The 12,434-nt window shown below is 40.7% G+C and overlaps 1 protein-coding gene across 5 annotated transcripts in view; it reads right to left on the bottom strand.

Moving 5' to 3' along the window:
* Nucleotides 1-8,767: 8,767 nt before the first annotated feature.
* Nucleotides 8,768-12,434, bottom strand: part of pcloa (piccolo presynaptic cytomatrix protein a) — a 63,624-nt gene continuing 59,957 nt past the window's right edge. For all 5 annotated transcript variants that reach the window (XM_046379346.1, XM_046379347.1, XM_046379340.1 and 2 more), the window contains 2 exons: nucleotides 12,133-12,278; nucleotides 8,768-11,959 (listed from right to left, as the gene is read on the bottom strand). In XM_046379346.1, coding sequence (XP_046235302.1) covers nucleotides 11,816-11,959; nucleotides 12,133-12,278 — 290 coding nt within the window. In that variant the 3' untranslated portion in view covers nucleotides 8,768-11,815. The remainder of the gene's footprint in view (nucleotides 11,960-12,132; nucleotides 12,279-12,434) is intronic.

The raw sequence follows: 12,434 nt of genomic DNA, 5'->3' as shown, positions 1-12,434 counted from the left end.
AGTCGTCTAGCAGCGACGTGCTTACTGTTAAACACGTGGGAAGTGTGTGCAAGTGGGTGAGATGTGTGCAGCTTTTCCCCCACCGATTTGAATTCAGCTTCCATTTCTGAATGCTTTTCTGTATTCTGTGCAGTAAAGCTTTCGTTTCTGTGAGAGTCCTGACAAAAGTGTGACAATGGAGCTAATTAAACCCACTGTTCGCGATACACGTCTTAAAAAAACAAAATGACATTAGACGACATAACATGGACAAATTTGAAGTGTATATTGCTATTAATGATATTTTTTACAGTGTGTGTGTTTTTTTTTTTCTCCGTGTGTGTTTGTGTTCCTGACGCACAAATGGGTTTCCGGGCGCCCTCTGTACCCACTACAGGCTGCAACAATTACGCACGTCTCTCTCGCCTTGGAGCCTTATCGAGCAGCGGACACTTGGCACAAACACCGCCTCGTCACCGCTCAACACCACGGAGCCACCTTCACAATAACGAGGAGGTCTCCCTCTGTCAGCGTCCTGTGATCTCCTGCTGCTTATCATCACAGTGACAGGAAGGATTTAACGTTTCGTATACATATTCTGTTTCTCATCCTCAAATTATTTATTTATTTTTTTTAAAATGAAGCAGAATAAATTTGCCACTGCTTTGTTCTCCCTCTTCTACATCCTTCATGATGAGAATGCACCACATTTCACTCCAGATAAGTAGGACTTGTTTTGGTCACATGCGTTGCTGAAAGCCCTTTCAGGCCCTCAACATGACTGCTGTCCACGTCACATCCATCCACATCCCAAGGAACACTCGCACTTCTCATCCAATAAAGGGTCGCCGTTTTATTATGTATATTATGATAAGCCCTCATTTGATTTGCAAAAGTGCAGTGCATCTGTTTATGCAGAAATTTGATAATAAATTCTTCTTGCTTCAAGGGCTGTGGCAAGCTATGAGGCGACATTTCCTTTTGCTGGGACAATCGGCAAGGTAAATACCAGAAAAATATACTCTATTTTCTAATGAGTTTTCTCTGCAAAGCCCCTCGTCAGATCCAAAACTAATCCCTAACTAATTTCCTCAGAGCTCCTCCCTCATTGTGGAACCAAAAATTGTTCATCCTGACTTTAGTTTTGTTTGTGTTAAGGTGTGAATATGGACGCGTGTATGAATTGGACTCCACTGTTTGAAATCAAGGGTCAGAGCACACAAACCAGGCTAAGCGTGGCTCAGTGTTTTATATGAAACACACAAATAGATTTATTGTGCCAATAGCCATCTGTGTCCTGCCTGCTCAGGTTTGACTCTAACGACAACCTCCTGCTGGGAGGTGGAGGTGGAGCACATTAGGAGAGATCATCAGATACACTAGAAGACACAGATGAAACTATTAGTCAATAAATAACAAGTTCTACAAGCCACTTATGAAGTAACCATGAATTTTGAAGATAATCTGGGAAAAAAAGCCAAAGGATTGTGGCCATGTGTCGACACACACAGAAATCCAACACAATCCCCCATGCTGCTTCTGTTTTTGAACCCGAAATGCAACACTGTCTTAAACAGGATTATACTGGATGTTCACAGGGATTAGTTTGTTTTTCAAAAGCTTCTCAAAAGCAGCAAATTAAGTTTATAACTCATATTCCCATAAATGACCAGATTTCAGATACCCAGTGTGGGTTTTTTGTAGTAGTTATGTTTAGCTGCTGTAATTGATATTATAATGTCAACAATAGACAACAGTAAGTCCTTCCCCTCGGATCTGTGGAGAATTTTAGCTTTCCCCAACACCAAACAAACTTAGCAACCAGCTGGTGAACATATCAGCAGCTAAAGAGTCAGATATTTTAACTGTTGGACTTACATGCTGATATCTGCTGAATGTATGAATAGAAAACTGTTAATAGGTTAGACGATCAATTTTCACAGCAAACATTTTGACTTGATTTGTTCACTTTCTCAGTTTGATACAAGCACAGGGATGCTACCTGAGACTGAATAACAGAAGTAGTTAACTGTTTAGAAACTGGCTCCAGTTGGACACAGACAGTTTTTCCACTGGGCATGTTGGATTGAACTTTGCGTAAAGGTTGTGTGCTTCTCAGCTGTGCGGTTCGCTGCTCTTTTGTTTGAACTTGTTGACCACTAAAGGTGCAGTTTGCTTCAGGTCGTGTTTCAAGGAAAGAGCAGCAAAAGAGGTGAAATCAAGTGCACAATGTGTGTGTAATGGAGAGAGACATGGGGGGCGGATTAATGTAAAAGGTGGTGTTTCTGAGCGAGTTAAGATTGTGTGTGTGTGTGCGCATCCAGGCAGCAGGTGTGGCCTCTATCACCAGACTGCGACCCCACCCACCTGTCCAGGGAATTGCCCGGCTGCCGTCGCCTAGCAACCCCATTCGCCAATTCCTCACAACTGAGCCACAAGGCTGTTGTTTTCCCGACCAGTGAGTGCACATGTTACGTGTGTGTGTGTGTGTGTGTGTGTGTGTGTGTTTGTGTGTGTGTGTTCACAATGGAAGCAGCACAGAGAGGGCAAATCAGGAGACATAAACTCTCTAAAGAAAATAGCAGAAGACATTTTCCTCAGAAAGCTGCTAAAAAAGAAATATTTGAATTTTTTTTTTTATCTTATTTATGACTTTTCATTTACACACCCTGACAAAGCCACAGAAAAAGATCAGATCCCTTCCCATTAAGCTACTGTTTAATCCAGCTCTCCTAAATCTTCATTTTTAACACAAGAGCAGAGACGAGGAACTTGTGCCTAATAATAAGTTTTAATATTCTAAAAATGAAGCAGCTCATTAAAACACATTTTGCAATTTATTCAAATGACATCTGAAATGCACCCATGGCCATTTTTCACATCAAATTACACTTTAGAGTCTTTTCAGCCAACTTCTACATTTTTGATTACCGTTGGTTTTATGGGTACGTTTTTCTTCATGCTGACACCAGTGGAAAAATGGAGGTTGTGAGCATTCGCAGAGCAGCAAAGGCCTCGTGACGTGATACAATATGATGAGGCAATGATGTCAAATCGGACTCCTGTCTGAAAAGTTCAAATGTCACTGTCACGTTCTCTGATTTTTTAGTGTATTGCGAGACAAACTGATGCATATACTGCTGAGTCATCACTAAAAATTCAGGAAACTGCATTCATGCAAAAGATCTTACATTATACTGCTCCCCCCACCACCCCACCCCTCTGCAGGCTGCCAAGCACAATTCATTTATTAAATCTTCTGGGTGAGTGTGTTACCCTGGCAACAAATTATTTTCCAATTTTAAGGTGTAATGGGCGCCTCACTCTGCACAGTGTCTTCCTGGCAGAGATGATGGGACATGTGTTTTATCGCCACATAAGCCGACCCCAACACATTCTTCAGTGTCAGATCCAGCTGTTATGAGGAAAGGTGGAATATGATGGCAGATGGAAACACCATCACTACAAGAGGATGTAGTTCAGGTGGTGTGAAAGCGAGAATAAACCTGTTCCCCAAAATATCTAACTTTTCCACACCGATGTACATCTTTGTCTTGATCATAATCAGTACTGGCTAAAAAAAACAAAACCCTCGCGTCTCCTCCTTGGTGTGCCTTGTTGACTCACTGGAAGAGAAGTGATGGCGAATGTGTGTGATATGATGTCTGACTCGGGACAGGGGCAGCCTCAGTCCCCTCTGTGCACTGACTGATCACATTAATATTAGTGAAAGCTATTCTGTCAGGAGGAGAAGTTATGACCCGGCGAACAAGGGCCTCAGGGTGAAGCGGGCATCCTGTGACAGGAAGAAGGCTTCAGGGGAGAAGTGGGATCGGGTGGGGTGGGGGGATCCAAGGTGATTGGACATGAAGGGTCGTGGCTGTTTTTAGCTTTTTCAAAATCTTGTCCCCTCTCTACAAAATTAGGTTTTTGCTTTTGCATGTATCAGTGTTTGACAGATGGCTTAATTCTCAGTGAATCATGGCAACAGGCCGACTGCATATGGCCTTTAATTTAGACACGTGTACAGGAGTGAACTGTCTACTATTTATGACAGCAAATGTAATGTTTTTGCCTGAAATGTATCCACTATGCCCAATTGTAGTGATCTACAGCTTAATCTTTTGACATTTTCCAGGCTGTCACACACAATTAATTCACATTTATGTTTCCAGACTCTGGCTTCATGTAGCAACAGGACAAGAACATTAGTCACCGGTAAGTTACAGCATATCCCTGTCTGTGTATCAGCTGGACATCTGGACTTTCCAGGTGTCCCTTTCAGTGCAGGAGAACAAATTTAACCCAACAGGAATAAAACTCTGGCCATTAAACCAAATTCCAGATGGTTTACACTTTCAAGTCTGTGACTGTATGAGGATGTCAAATGGTTTCGTACATGTGAAATCATTTTGAAGATCATTATCCCAAATAAGCAGGAAAATCTGGAATTTCTCTGCCATTAAATATTGCCAATGATAAGAGCCTACAACCGTGTCCTTCCCTGTGGTGACTCCCCCCGTGATCAGAGGTCGCAGTCTAGCCAGACTCCATCCATCTGTGGGGCCATTAGCTCCACTGCTAACTGAACTACTATAAAGTTAAACAAAACCACAGCAAAGAAGTGCGCAGCAGTGTGCAGTTACTGCTGTGATGTGCTGCTTCCTATATTTTTGCAGCTACGTTGAAATTCTGTCCATAGTTTACAAGCTGCTCCTTTAAGTACAGGTAGGAACTCTGATCCAGGGAATTTACACTGTAAATTGTGTGCTGTATTATGGAGTTACCAAACCAGTATTCCAAAATGATCTGTCAGCTGAATGCTGACGACCCTTTTTCAGAGACCAAGCCATGTTGGATGGGTGCGCGAACCCCATCTGACTGGAATAAGTCGATGCATCCGGCAGCATCACCTGCGGTGGCCTCTCCAAATCCCTGTCGTTTTGATCAGCCTTGCTGCTCGGTGAATCACGGATACAGGGCATTTCCAGGTCCCTGTCTGATGCAGACCACATCTTTGAAGGTAAAAGAGGGGAACAAACACATCTTTAGAAGTGAAGGATCTAAGGGATCCATCAGAAAGAAAGAGCAGCATAGAATGGGGGATCGGGGGGGCGTTATTGAAAAGAGGGCTGGAGTGAGTGAATATTAAAGACAACACAGGAAACATAAAACAAGACAGGGAGACAGAAAAGGAATAATATGGACAACAGAATGAGAGCCTGACGTCCTCTGATCAAATTGTGAATGTTTTCAGCAAGAAGCACATGAGAAGTCAACCTATCATAAGTGTCCTAAGTTAGTTGTTTGATCACAAAATTTGATATACACTCTTAAAAGATGGGTGAGTAAATTAAATGAAATTAGGGCGCAAAAATGAAGCTGATTTATCAATTTACATTGTTGTTAATTGAAAAAATTGTTCCACACCCAACATATCTGCAGGTTAAATGTGAAGCTGAAGCCAGATTCAGTCATCTTCACTCAGTGGAGAGGCTGGAAACAGTGGGAAATAGCAATTCCAGTCTGTATGCTGAGTCAGGCTAACCGGCTGCTGTACCTTCATATTTTGCATGTAGATATCAAAGTGGTAATGCAATGGGAGTATCTGAGTGCAGCTAGATGAGATGTCAGACTGAATATAGCTTGTGGCAAGACCTCAGTACTCTGCTATATTTGAAATGGTTTCTCTATTTAAAAGTACAGTTGACACTCACTGCTGTTTACTAAGCCCCACACAGCTATCACGACCATTTATGGCATCTGCAGCAGGTGTCCAAGCAAAGACTTTAGTTACACCAGATCATCAACCACGATGAAGAGTCTTGACATTAGCCATCATTGGGCCTTGCTCGTTTTACGGTTCAATAGTGCAACAGACAACAGATGAGCTATGCAGAAACACAATCCAAGTTCAATTTGCAACGTAACTGAATCAACAACACACATGCTTAAAATCGAATTTTGAAGATGGTCTCCTGCGTCACTCACAAGACAACACACGTCTAGGTCACACCCAGAGTACTAATAGCAGAGCGGTATGGAGGACAACACGGATGACAACGCAATAGTAAAAAACGTACGAAGTTACTGATGCCGACGCTGTTACCATAGCAACCCACGCTGTCTTAAAGTCTGAGCAAAATTTAACACGTAGATGTTATGGTGCACCAGTGGTCTGAGGCTGAAGTATCCTGAAACAACATCCCTGATCCGAGGTCAGCTAATGACCTTTGTCACATGTCATGGCCTTGTTCCGATGCTATTTTTGTGAAAAATATTGGGTGTATGAAGAAAGAAATCACTCTTATGTGATGTTATTTATCTTACAAACTGCTGGTTTTGCCATTACTTTATATTTACACTTTAGCTCCTTTATAGGATTATTAGGTCGACTGGAGCTTTATTTGATGGGTACAATTTGGTTAGGGTGATAGCAGATTGCAAATTCTTGGATGATGAAGTAAAGACAGAATATTGTGCCGAGATTAAAAAAGTGTTGAGCTGTGCGTTTTATAAAATCTCTGATATTCATTTTTATTTTGCGAGAGACTCGGCAGGCAGGAGCAGGTGGTTTGTAGTTGCAGCTGCAGAGTCACCACCCAGCAGGTGATGACACACATAATCCATTCACAGACTGTCTGCAAACACACACACACACACACAATATACACAGAGAGAGTGTGTGTGTGTGTGAGAGAGAGAGAGAGAGAGAGAGAGGGAGAGAGAGGGAGAGAAGTCAGTCCATCTATGAAAACAGAAATGCATCAGCAAATGAATAAGCATTAAATCATTCAGTCATTTTCCATGTGCACTCTTGCATTTTTAAAAAGAAGGGAAATACATGCAGTGAAAGGTCCAAAAAGAAATCATCACAGGACGAGACCACTGGGTCAGTCTGCAAAATGGGGTTTTTACTCCCCCTGCAGGAAAAATGAGATAAATGCTGACAAAACTTAAAAAAGCATCTGAGCACCCATTGACCTCTTCATCAGGTACGTACAGTGTAATGCAATCAAACAACTGCTATAAATGATGCTTTAATAAAGTTCATATATATATAAATATATTAGCTTTTGTTGACACTCTGAGAAAGGTCATGATTCTGACTGAAAGTTGCAGGAACATGTACATAAAAGTAAAAGTAGATCAGCAACCCAGACAAAGAAACTCTCTCTCTCGGTACAGCAGAATGTTTTCCAAGCTTGCAGATCATTACCATGCAAAAACAGCCATCCATAATACTCCATTTAAGCACATGACAAACCCAGTAAAAGAAAACAACACATGTCCAGTCTTTAAAGCCTTTGCCTGCAACTCAAAGCAACAATTAATTCCTTTTCATCATCATTTTATTTCATCAAGTATTTCATCAGCCGCTAGTGCACGCTGGCTACAGGCACATTCTCCACGTCTCTATGATTTGACACAGTCGTTAGCTGACCTTGGCGTCATCTCTGATAAATCCCTGCTGCAAGCCAATGCTCTACAAGCCCTGTTTGAAGCCTTCTTTATACAATGCAAGCCGGTTCTCAAAATTAAGGCTGACTTCAAAGATTTGATCAGAGGACAGGACAGACAGTATTCAGCATCAGATGTTGCTTCCAATAAAAACAAAAAAAGAATGATATAAACATTATTTTAATCTTCAAATTCATCGTAGTTTGCAATCCAAGATCTAGTAAAGGGCAATTCCCTGGAATATTTGTGCAGTGGGTTGACTCATCGTCAGGAAATGTATTGTGTTTTATATAAATTTACTGTGTGTTTACTTAAAGTAATCTGCTCATTATACAATAGCCAGCACTGTTGTGCGAGGACTGCCAAGGTAGAAGACCAATGACACTAGGATTTATGAGACCGCTTAAAAATTACACACAGCGAGGCGGATATGTACTCTGGTTGATTGTTTCTGTGACTTGCCAGAGCAACAAAGAGGACATCCTTCATTTGTAGTGAGTGAGAGAAAAATATACAATCTTATGTCTTTGGAAACAAGTGTCACTATTGTTATAACCCAGCTCAAGGAAAGAGACCACACGTGAGCTGCAACTATGAACACAAATAAAAGATGTTTTTTCCCCTTTTTCTTCCTTTTTTTTTTAATCTGAGCTAAAACAGGAACTGAAATTAAAGTAGAAACATGCAGAATGAATCAATGTGCTGTGGGGGTGTTGTATGCTGTAGCAAACAAACAAAAAAAACAAAAGAGCACTGACAGCTACCAGTGCAGCAGGTGATCAGACCAGGTGAGCTGAATCTCCCTGATGAACTGACCCAGCTCTCCCTCCAGCAATAAAGGTTAATTGAGGGGAAAAGGCCCACTTGTTGCAGCAGAAGCAGCACAGGCCTAAACATTAAACATGAATTATGGCTTAATTCCATTTAGCTTCAGAGCATGCTGGTGTTGTTTGTCACACATTCCTCACCAGTGACTAACATATGCGAGCAGGGATCCTCCGTGCACACAACAGGTGCTTATTAAACCTGCACTCACCTTGAAGGTGTATGGAGACGAGCCTCAGGAGAGGACGAGCTGTCAGTCAGACAGCACACGGTCATGACGTGAGGTCTTATCAAGCTGTAAATGAAGACACCTGCACAGGTGTACCACAGCTGTGTAGGCCCCATCAGGAAATCTTTGCCTCAGAGTGAAAGAATGTGGCGCCATCTTGTGGTTAAATGCTGTAGCATAACATCATTGCTATCAAATCATTTGCAAACTTCCTATGAAATCTCTCAGAGGGATTTAAAATAAACCGTGTCATGATCAGCAATGCAATACGCAGCAACACTTCATTTGTACTTATATTTAATATTTAGACATGGGGCAACAGCCATTTTTACAGCACAATTTGCATAATTTATCAATACCTCCTGTATACAATCACAAAACCATGACAGTAGATTTTTTTTTCTGTTTACTTACAGGTGAAAAACCAGACAGGTTTTACAAGCATAATCTTTGTACAGTCAGCATACATCATCAATAATTTTAATAGGTTTTCATAATAATAATAATAACAATAATAATAATAATTTCCCCCTCTATAACATTTTGTTCTATAGCTTTCTCTACCTCATTCTTCTTTTTTTTTCTTTAATAATATCTGGACACAAAAATAGTATGAACCACCAACGAAACATGCAACATCCAGTGTGAGCACATTAAAATTCTCCTGCAACTGCTTGAGTTGTTGAGATAGACATCTGTGTAGTTAGAGTCTGGTAAACCTTTAAGTGTTTGGTGTAAAGGGTTGGGTAAATCTGGGTCCCTATCGACAGACATAAGCTCATTTCTCAGTCTATCCGCTATACATTGATCGAGAGAAAAACAACTTCTTTTGAATTCTATGTCCGCACGCCATTCTTTTTCTTTTTTGTCTGCTAAAAGACCTATTGCTTCCCCAAACCCCAGTATAAAAAAAGTTATGTATTTACAAGGTTGGAAATAGATAGATGGCATTTGTGTTTGTGAGTGTGTGTGTGTGTGTGTGTGTGTGTGTGTGTGTGTGGGCAGTTGTGATTCTTTGTGTGTTACGAGAGATTTTAAAGTGGATATTTTTAGACGGACAACATTTAAAAGAAGAGATATGCGACATAGCCAATGACATGCATGGACTTGGTATGGAGGTGCTACACACACAAGCATGTGGCTATGAAAAAATAAGGCAAACAGGAAAAAAAAAACACAGACTGACCTTAAAAGTATCATTTCGGGTATAATGTCCATCGATTACAATATCGTGGGGTTTTTTTGGTCATTTTACATACACATACTGGAAAAGCAAAATATTCAAAGGGGGGGTGGTGCATAAAAACATGTGAATCATTTGAATGGGAACGTCATTTTTTCTTATCGTGATTCAGGACTACGTGAAATTCATGTGCATGTTAATTTCCGTATGTGATTGTGTGTTGGTGCACAAGGGCAAAAAAGTTGGTTCTCTGAGTTTCAGGCCTTGTAAACAAGCACTACATTGTGTATAAAAACAAAAATTCTCATCTGTTTTTTTTATGTACAACTGATATGTACTGTAAACGAATATAATACAACATATGAAATTGTCTTACAGGCAATAAATAAAGATTCATTTAGCAATACAAAATAACAGTAAATTTAAAAAAAAAGCAACATATTAAAGCAATAACCATTTTATGGAGGACATGAAAACAGCAGTGCAAAAGAAAAATCGATAGAAATCCTTTTCTCATTTCTGGCAAGTCAAGATGCAGTTACCACCTCTATGGGGTCGATGTTGCATAGAAATCCCTCACGCAGTAAGTGTAGTTCCACTGCTAAGTTTGACTGAAAATGCTGAATGAACCGACTGTCCTGCCTCTTGACCCCCCCTCATACAAACACCACACGACGACCTTTCTGAAGACATAACTGGCACAGTTGATTTTCAAAGACGCAACAAGACAACACAGGGATGACGAAAAAGCTGGGACAAAACATCAACATGCTACCGCAATAGCTTTGTCGTATCTTAGATGGTTTCCGGCACATTTACCTTTTGTTCGCTACAGTAATCTGATATTGTCTTTACTTTACCCCCCTCTGCTTCCTCCCTTTGGAAAAAAAGAAAATCTCTGGCTGTCTCATTTTGAGCAGGGCGATGGCGTCGGTTTTTACATTCTAAGCAGAAAATGTGCAAAATACCACAAAAGCGTGCATTTTCGGGAACTGATACGGGACTCATAATGTGCTTGGATCTCACAAAGAAACAAAACAAAAAATCAAGAAATACTTAAATCTCGTGGTAAAATGTGTCACATTCTAACAGGGCATCATGGATAAATAAAAACTATGTCACAATCATCAAGACTCGATTGTCTGTGATAAAGATATCTATATATCTAATATATGTTATAATTCATTTCCAGCTATTACACTCCACTATATACAAAGTGAATCTTAAAGGTGATTTTTTTTTTCATGTTTTGTGCACAACATGTGGCACTGCATACCAAATAGACTCATGCGCACAATATATAGTGTCCAATTTGATATATGTCAATATATATCCTTTATCAGACAATAATCATCATTTGATAGAACTCATTTTACACTTGTGGAGAGAAAAGATGGGGTCCAAAGTGGATGAAGTCATGCTTGCTGAGATTTCTTTTTTTTTTTTGCCTCTCTTCAACTGGAATGATATTTAGTGAGTTATAAAATATAATACGCTTCCTTCCCGGGATATATTCTTAACTACTTAAATAACTAAGGAGAGGACAAATGATATAAGTCTATGCTAATATTGCAATACAAAAATAAATAAGAGTCTTCAATATTTCTTTCCCAAAATGCTTTGTAACTCAATAAAACTCTGCGGTCATAATAAAGCAATGAGGAAAATCTGTCATGGATAAAACATCTGAATAAATCTACAAGTGTGTCCATTCCCTGTAGAATTAAAGATTTTTTTCCTGCGTGAATGCCTGCGTGCAAAGTTGTCGTACATAACTGTGTGTGCGAATGTGCGTGTGTGTGTTTCGACGGTTTGCGAGTTAAAGTGTGTAATACCTGGTTGATTCTGCCTTTGACCTCCTCAGCCCTGGCTACACAGCTGTACACCGTACGTCCGGTAAACCTGCGTTCATTCATTCCCTGTAAACACAGAACTGCATCCTCCAAACTCCCTTCATGACAGAAATCATCATCAAACCCAAAACATCTTCCAAAACTCGAGCCCTGAAACAAAGAGTGAAGAAATACATATTTTTCTCACCCAAACTGCCCTGTCCCGCACCCAACCCAGATGCCAGAAACCTATCCGTACCCTCTCAGGATTATTATTTATTTATTTTTTCCAGCTTGGGTCTCCTTCTACGAGTGGATCTGGGCGGTGCTGGCGAGCAGCTTGTGCCAGCTCACCACTCGCTTGCGCAGGTCGACTTTGTCCAGCCACACGTAGGCCTCCCCAATCAGGGTCTTCTTCACAAACTTGCCGCCGTTGGACACCAGGAACAGCTGGCGTGACAATAGCAGAGAACAGAACAGAGTAGGTCACATGACTGATTATTTAAATCAGATAAGTGTCATAAATCAAAGCCCTAACTTGTCTTGTCAGGTCTGGGAAAAAAAATCAGACTTTGGTAGCTTTCAGTCCACAGTGTGAACGAAGCCTGTGACTGAGGGAGCACCTGTAGAGCGTGTCCGGTGGGGTTCATACAGAAGCGGAAGGTTTCGTTGAAAGATGGCTCACGGTCATGACGGCACACTCTGGTTTTCTTCTTGATGATCCTTTTCTGGGTGGCGATGTTCACCACATAGAGCTTCACATAAAGGTCTGTGGACACAGACACGCACACACAAATTAAATCAAATCACACACATCAATGGGATGCTGATATTGCCATTCATTTTCATTTTATATATAAACATATATATATATATATATATATAACTGAAACCAACCCCTTTTACATTAGCACAGAGCAACATA

The sequence above is a fragment of the Scatophagus argus genome, chromosome 22 (assembly GCF_020382885.2).
Source record: "Scatophagus argus isolate fScaArg1 chromosome 22, fScaArg1.pri, whole genome shotgun sequence".
In the NCBI taxonomy this organism is placed as follows: Eukaryota; Metazoa; Chordata; class Actinopteri; family Scatophagidae; genus Scatophagus; species Scatophagus argus.
Note: the sequence above shows the minus strand (reverse complement) of the source record. Positions and strands in the feature narration are given on the sequence as shown.